The sequence below is a fragment of the Bos mutus genome, chromosome 7 (genome assembly GCF_027580195.1).
Source record: "Bos mutus isolate GX-2022 chromosome 7, NWIPB_WYAK_1.1, whole genome shotgun sequence".
NCBI classification, from domain to species: Eukaryota; Metazoa; Chordata; class Mammalia; order Artiodactyla; family Bovidae; genus Bos; species Bos mutus.
The window spans coordinates 98,423,359-98,431,737 of NC_091623.1; the positions used below are offsets into that span (position 1 = coordinate 98,423,359).

Genomic DNA, 8,379 nt, shown 5'->3' on the forward strand with positions numbered 1-8,379 from the left:
ATAAAGGTACACAATCAGAGAAGGTTATAGACCATCTGGTCTGGCCCCTTTATTTTAGAAAGGACGAAACTAAAACTCAGAAAAGTGAGGTAACTTGCCTAACTGTTAGTCGCTCAGTCATGTCCAACTCTTTGTGACCACATGGACGGTAGCCCACCAGGCTCCTCTGTCCATGGGATTCTCCAGGCAAGAATACTGGAGTGGGTTACCATGCCCTTCTCCAGGGGATCTTCCTGACCCAGGACTCAAACCCAGGTCTCCTGCATTGCAAGCAGATACTTTACCGTCTGAGCCACCTGGGAAGCAAGTTTAACAACTTACCCAAACTGTATAGCTGAAGAAAACTAATAGTTAAAGGAAGTGTAATGGTTTACCCAGTTGTCTTTTTTTTTTCTGCCTCATTTCACAATTTTGATGGAATTAAACTGTTTTTTGAATATCATGTGAGATAAATTTTAACATTTTCCTAAAAGTTTAATTTTTAAAATGTCCTTACACACCCAAATGGACCTTCTTCCTCGTCCTGCAAAAGGAGGGCTGAACTTGCACTCAAGGATGGCACTCTTCTCAGTCAGATTTCCTCTTCCTAGGGAGCTTTACCCGCTGTCTCACAGGAACATTATTTGCAGGAATAATGCTCAGTGGAAACTAATCATAGACAGAATCAGATATAGAAATCACTAACAGAAAAGCATCAGACAGTCCTCTGGTCTTCTAAAACATTACTAACAAGCATTGTCAGCAAAACCCTGTCTCCAGGGACCATTACTTTGAGGGAACTCTGCCAATCATAGCATTACTTAGAAGGCGCAGTTTTTATGATCCTCAAACGCCTACTGTCAAACTAAACTAAAGTTCTGAATGGTTTCAAACACTTCCAGGTTTGGCTAAGTAAATATACTTTCAAATTCAAGTGTGGCCTGAGGGCCAGGTAAGAGCTTTTTCCCCCAGCCTGAGTGCATACTTTAGTTTGTCAGAGCAGCAAATGCCTTTGCATTACAGAGTATGGATGCGGATGAGTAGAGACCTAGAATTCTGTTGCCAGCTGTCTTCCTTTGTGGAGGGTAAGGACAAAGACTTCAATTTCTCTGAATCATTTTGAAAACCATCTCCCAGGATTTAAAAAAAAAAAAGCAAATGGTAAAAGGTAAGAAGCACATCTCATTAGTTTCAAAATTCTCTCCTCCTAGAACCAAAAGCCCTGCTGAATTCATAAGGAAACGTTTTGCACAAAAGTGGCCCATGTGAGAAGCTGGGAACTAGAAAGGATCCCCAGTTCCCAAAAGGGAGTTATCAATAGACCTATGTAATCATAATGTCATTGCTTTGTTTTTACAGATGACAGTCTTTGCAGAATCATTTGGTCTTGGCAGACCATATATCATAATTCTCCTCCCTTTAGTAATTTCTTCACTGCTAGAGAAAATTCTGCATATGTGGAAACCATCTTGACAAATGGTGAAAAAATATTTTCTTTTCACTTAGAATTGCCTTTTTTATACTGTCAGAATTTATAAACAAAAAGTTGTGTGGAGAATTTTGGCAATATGAATGCCTAGCATGAGAAAAATGTAAACATGCAATTTAACAAAATGTTTACAAATAGGTCCAGAACCGCAAGAGAAACACCCAGGGATATCTCAAATCTGGAACTTGGCATTTGGCGGATAATTCAGTGACTTTTTTTTTACATTTTTATTCTGGAAAAACACTTTTGTTATTTAATCCTTTCATAAGGTATTCATTTATTAACCAAACTGATTTCCTTCAGGTGGGAATTAATAACTACATATGCTAGAGATACAGCATATTTTAATTTTATCATGATATTTTTTAAAAAACTCTTTTGATAGCTGCAGAATTAACTTGCAAGAATAAGGATTTTGTAGCAAAGACTGTTCTCAAAGATTGAGCAACTGAGCTCCAAGCATACTGAATAATGGGCTGGCAGGGAGATGTAGGTGGTTTTTAAGGTGCATGTAGTGGGAAGATCTGTGTGTGGGGTGTGTGTGTGTGTGTGTGTGTGTGTCTGTTCTTGACATGTAACCACAATTTAGGGCAAGGGCAGATCTTCCCACTATCTATGTCAGGCACATAGAAAATGTTCAAAAAGAGATATTATCAAATCTATAGACAGTCCAAATCTGGAACAAGGGATATTTTATTATAGAACTAAGCTTTAAAATTATCCTGATAGTAGAAGAATAAGCTAAAATGGTTATGAATATTATAGAAGGGGAAAAAGTTAAAATCCTACAGTTAAAGGGTTTTTCTTTCCTTTTGGTTTTAAGTTCAACTGTAGCAACATAGTATGCAGATATCCTGGCTTTAAGAAGCAACAGTTAGAACTGTACATAGAACAATGGACTGATTCACAATTGGGAAAATAGTACAACAAAGCTGTACACTGACACCCTGCTTATTTAACTTCTATGCAGAGTACATCACGACAGATGCCTGGCTGGATGAATCACAAGCTGGAATCAAGATTGCCGGGAGAAATATCTACAACTTCAGATATACAAATAATACTACCCTATTGGCAGAAAATATAGAGGAACTAAAGAGCCTCTTGATGAGGGTGAAAGAGGACAGTGAAAAAAATGGCTTGAAACTCAACATTCAAAAAACTAAGATCATGGCATCCAGTCCCATCACTTCATGGCAAATAGAAGGGGGAAAAGTGGAAGCAATGACAAATTTTCTTTTCTTGGGCTCCAAAATCACTGTGAACAGTGACTACAGCCATGAAATTAAAGGACACTTACCCCTTGGAAGGAAAGCTATGACAAACCTAGATTGCATTGTTCAAAAGAAGAGATATCACTTTGCTGACAAAGCTTCATATAGTCAAAGCTATGGGTTTTCCAGTAATCATGTACGGATGTGAGAGTTGGACAATAAAGAAGCCTGAGCTCCAAAGAGATGATGCTTTCAAACTGTGGGCTGGAGAAGACTCTTGAGAGTACCCTGGACTTCAAGGAGATCAAACCAATCAATCCTAAAGGAAATGAACCCTGAGTATTCGTTGGAAGGACTGATGCTGAAGCTGAAGCTCCAGTAGGTTGGTCACCTGGTGCGAAGAGTTGACTCATAGGAAAAGACCCTCATGCTGGGAAAGATTGAAGGCAAAAGGAGCAGGGGCTGACAGAGGATGAGATGGATAGATAGCATCACTGACTCAATGACATGTATCTGAGCAAACTCCAGGTGACAGTAGGACAGAGGAGCCTGGAATGCTGTAGTCCATGGGGTCACAAAGAGTTGGCTATGACTTAGCAACTGAAAAACAACATCCTAGCTCATGTGGAAAAGTTTCTGAAGGCTTGAATGACATAGAATTTACTATGGCGCCAACAGCAGGACATGGATTACTGGATTATTATGTGTAATCTTTACTATAGAATCGTAAGTTGTATATAAATCAGGGAAAGTAACTAGCCTAATGCACTTGGGCATGGCCATATCCCATGTAGAACACTGTGTTCAGTTCTGGGCATTATATTTTTGAAAGAATATTTATAAAGTATATTAATAATATAATCTGAAAAGGAAATTCAAGTGGTGAAAGGCTCATAGAAGGGAGAGCTGAAGAAACTAGGAATAATAAGGCTAAAAAGGAGAATTTTAGGGAGAATGTGATTAATTGCCCTAAAACATATAAAAGGCAGTAAAAGCAAAGGGTAATAATAATTAACATGTATTGAGTACCATATGCAAAGTAGTCACTGTTATCTGCATTTTGCAAAAGAGGAAAACTGAGGCCCGCAGAATACGTTACACATCTGTGGCCACATAATTTATAATGGTTGAGCCAGTTTTCATCCCACTAATCCACCCCCAGATCTGGGAGAGAGATTAAAGCTATTTCCCAAATATTTCTAATCTCCGTTTACAGAATCCTAGTAAGACTGTTAACTTTCTCAATTTTTTTGAAGCTGAACATGAACTGATGATTTGCTCTGGTCCAGGAAATATGGCCATAAGTCATATACATAACTTCAGTGCGGGAGTTTAAGAGCCTATGAGCAATTTACCACATGCTTTTCCTACCTTGGATGTGAGGACATGGAACTTCCATCAGTCTAGGTCTCTGAAGGGCAATGATTAACAGCTGTCCTGAAGATCCATGATAGACAAGTAGCAGGAGCAAAAACCAAACCATTATTGTTCGATTAAGCCACTGGGATTTGAGGACTGTTTGTTACTGCAACATTATCTCAGCTTTTCTGACAGATACACAAGCCTACATGCTTAAACTCATTAAAATATCTCACCATAAGGAAACATTGTTATTCATATATTCCCAGAACCAAGAATAGTTTGTAGAAACTAAGGTAGGTAGACTTGGACTTTTTTTTTAATGTAAAATCCTCCAAAATTGCTTCATGTGAAGAAGTGAGCTCCCTGAAAATGGCAATATTTAAACAGAGACCAGATGATGATTTTGTACCTACATAGCGAAAGAGATGGCTTCATTATGGGGGTTTTATCAAACTTTTATCCAGCACCTCCAATGTGCCAGGCATTTCAGCCACAAAGATAAATCCAAACACCCTATCTTCATCCTGGAGGAAATAAGTTCAGAAGTAGATAACCTCTGATGTCTCTTCGATCAGTGTGATTCAACTAAATTAGAGATAATAACATGGTCTGGATAAAGCTGACAGCAAGCCCGAACTTAGAAATAAGCACGTAGCACTACAAATCCTGGTTGTATTATTATTTTTCAATTAAGAGCCAAAAGTACAGGGTTTGCAAAAAGAAAGAAAAAGAAAGACATGTTGGGTTTAAAAGAGGAACATTTTCCCTTTCTCTAGTTACCATTCTTAAATCCTGCAAACCAGGCATATTATCTGGCTTACATCAGGGGTGTTCCAGCAAAGGGAATAGCACTGACTCATAGCAATTGTTACCGACCTTTTCCATCACCTCTCCCATCCCTTCGAATCAGGAAGGGGACATTTCAATACTTATCAAAGTCAGATCTGAAAAGAGGCAATAATCTTTCCCTAGGGCCATTCTTCAGTTTCAAAATCAGCCAAACCCTTCCCAAAAGATCAGAAGCTTTTCCTAAAAGGGTATTTAAGTGGGACCTAGAGGAATCCCACATTCTAAGGATGATGTGAAAATCACAAACTAAATGAGTGATTCCAAGACACAGTGATGTTCCCCAAAGGCACCTTAAAACCATACTCATTTTGGTACTTTCTTTCCTGTTATCAATTCTTAAAACTTAGTTTATTTTTTTTTAAACTTCCAAAAATCAAGCAGCACAGAGTTCTCTCCTTTCACTGGCTCGCTGCATTTTAATGGAAAAACATCTAAAACTTGGGTTAGCATTAACTTTAATTGCTCTGAGGCAAACATTTCCATTTCAGGTTATGATTCATAACCGTATTAGTCCAATATAATATATGCAGGCTGGATTTTGCAGCCATTATCTAGACAAGGGTGAGGTATCTGATTACTATTGTTCCCCAACTCAAAAGGGTCAGTTTGAACTCCTGAATACTCCAATCCCTCCCGCCCAGGCCCTGAGTTTTCTGAACTATGGTCCTGATTTTTTATGAAATAAATGAGGGCAAGCTGAGTTTCAGTGCCACATCTTAAGTGCCATATCTTAAGCTCAGTGTGACATGAGTTTCTGAAAAAATACACACAGAAAAAACTGGCTTTGGCACATGGCAGAGCAGTAGGGAACTTGCAGCTGTACTAGTTTAATATGCGCCCTTAATACTCTTGCCTATTTTCAAAAATACAATACCACTCTTCCCCAGACAGCTGGCTCCCCAGCCTCCTGGCTCCCCAGCCTCGCGCCAAGCTACCTACACAAATATACACTTAACAAACACAGATGTGAAATGTCGACCTAGGGCAGAAGAGAAGCAAGGGGTTTCGGGTGTTTAGTCTGGTGGCTCCACACTGAAAAGTTTCAGGAGCAGAGCTAATGTTGGAAGAGTGAGAGGGGAAACCGCCCAGCCTGTACTTTCATCCGGGTACTATGGAGATGACCCCGTTTTCCCGGGACCAGTTTGCCCTCTGCCCTGGTGACCTGGCTTGAGATTTAATCTAGAGACAGAAGGGAGATCAAGAAGACAATTGTGCGGGTGGGTACTCAGACCGAGAGAAGGGCTAGAAGTCACTCAGCCTTCCTGCACTGGCCGGGCTGACACACCCACTCAGAACCGATGGCCCGGGGATGCGGCAGGGAGGGGAGGGGACCCACGCACCCCGTGTCCCGCGCGCACAAAGATGCTACAGTGGGGACGCGCGTGAATAATTCAGATTTGGGCTGGAAGGTCTCGATGCACTCGGCGGAGGGTGCCCTTTTCCTCCCCCTAGTCCTCCATCCCCCCCACAAAGTGAACGAGAGAAAGTTGTGTCCGGGCCAAGGCGCCCCGGGGCTGCAAAGGGAGCGAGGACAGGCGGAGAGGAAACCCGGGCCCCCTTACCTTGTCCTTGGGGCCGAGGTTTTGCAAAACCTCCTTGCCGGTGGCGCTCCGGATCTCCACCCCAGCGGGCGCGGGCGACGCGGGCGCGGGCTCCCGGCTCTCCTCCCGGCCTTGGCCCCGGTGCGGGGTATCCCCCTCGGCGCCAGGTCGGCTCCCCGAGCCTCGGACGCTGCCCTGGCTGCTCCGGGGAGTCTTCGCGCCGCGCTGCCCCACGCTCAGGGCATCGAAATCCAGCGTCTTGCTCTCGAAGGCGCCCTCCACGTTGCAGAACATGCCTCCGTACTTCTGCCGCGGGACCTGGTCGGTGGTGCCCGGCCTGGCCAGGTACACGGGCAGATCGTCTTCATGGGAGCTGTCCCAGCCTCTGCGGCCCGAGGCCATGGTTGGATCGCGACAGCGGCCCGTGGGTTCTCTTCCCCAAAGGCGGAAAGGGCAGCAGCCGGCAGCGTGCGCCGAACCACAGTGACTGGGGCGGGAGGAGGCGCCTGAGCCTTCGCGCCAGAGGCGGCAGTGCTGCTCCGGTTCCTGCCAGTCCCCTGCGAGCCCCGAGTCAGCGAGCGAAGCGCTTGGGCCGGAGCGGCGGCGTGTTCCGCTCGCCCGCCTCGCCCGCCCAGCCGGCCGCACCTCCTGCGCGCCGGGACCCTAACGTGGCCTCCTGCGATCACGCGTCCCCGCCGCCCATCCAAAGGAGAAATCCAACTTGGCGCGCGCGCACACACACAGGCACGGTTCCAGCTCGCCCAACAACCCCCAGGTTGACACTCAAGAGCTCGCCTCACTCTCATGTGAGCACAAACCCTGTTTTACCCACACTCACTCCCAAGTTGGCCTCCCAAACACAAGCCTCTGCCCCACTCAGGTACGGAAACTTTGTTGGCTCAGGTGGGTTGATATAAACTCTAAGTTCTTCCTGATTTACAGCAACACACACACACACAAACTCAAATTTACCAGACTCACAATCTCAGACTTTGTTTACCCATAATCCCAGACTCTGTCTCATCCTAATCTTAGAATTGTCTCACAATTGCTCCCGGTTCTAGAATCTGCCTCACAAACCTGCACCCTCACATAATGAACTCCTGAATTATTGGCTTACAGAGCTCTACAGACACATCATCTTATTGACAATCACAAGAAACCTGTAACAGACTCACACACTTCAATTTATTCTTTTAATTTTTCTTTGATGTGGACTGCTCCCCAACCAGGGATCCAAATGCACCGCCTACATTGGAAGGGGAAGTCTTAACCCCTGGACCATCAGGGAAGTCCCCCTTCAACCTATTCTTACTTCATATATTTCACCCTGGATTTTGCTTTTTATCCACCCTTAATTTGTTTATTTACTTTTGGCCATGACTTGCTGGCATGTGGGATCTTAGTTCCCAGGCCACAGATCAAACCTGCACCCACTGCATTGGAAGGTGGAGGCTCAATCACTGGACCACCGAGGAAGTCACTTAAAAGATTTTTTTTGAAGTATAGTTTTGGTTTGAATTGTTTGGTTTTCTACTATGTGCTTACCTAAATAGGTAAAAGATGAAAACCACATCTTTTTTTTTTTTTTTTAAGGTGTCAGGGTTTGTTTTGTTTGTTTTTTGGTTGAACCTCCAGCCATGAGGGATCTTAGTTCCCCTGATTAGGGATGGAGCCTATGCCCCTTGCAGTGGAAGCCCAGAGTCTTAACCACTGGCCCACCAGGGAAGTCCCTATCCACCCTTGATTTGCATCACACACAATTACACTACTGATCAGACAAGCCTTGCAAAGTACTCTTAATACTTTGTCCTCATCGGACAACTTCCTGGCTGATACCTCACTTATTGAGGTCAGAACCCTACACTTGGCCCCACACACAAGTCTAGATTTACCTCAAAATTGAGAACCAAAGACTTTGCCATTTCTATTAGCGGACACACAC

The 8,379-nt window shown here is 43.8% G+C and overlaps 1 protein-coding gene across 1 annotated transcript in view; it reads right to left on the reverse strand.

The window, feature by feature from the left end:
- Positions 1-7,134, reverse strand: part of DPYSL3 (dihydropyrimidinase like 3) — a 117,535-nt gene extending 110,401 nt beyond the window's left edge. The window contains 1 exon segment of the mRNA XM_070374570.1: positions 6,456-7,134. Coding sequence (XP_070230671.1) covers positions 6,456-6,836 — 381 coding nt within the window. The 5' untranslated portion in view covers positions 6,837-7,134.
- Between the last annotated feature and the right edge of the window lie 1,245 nt (positions 7,135-8,379).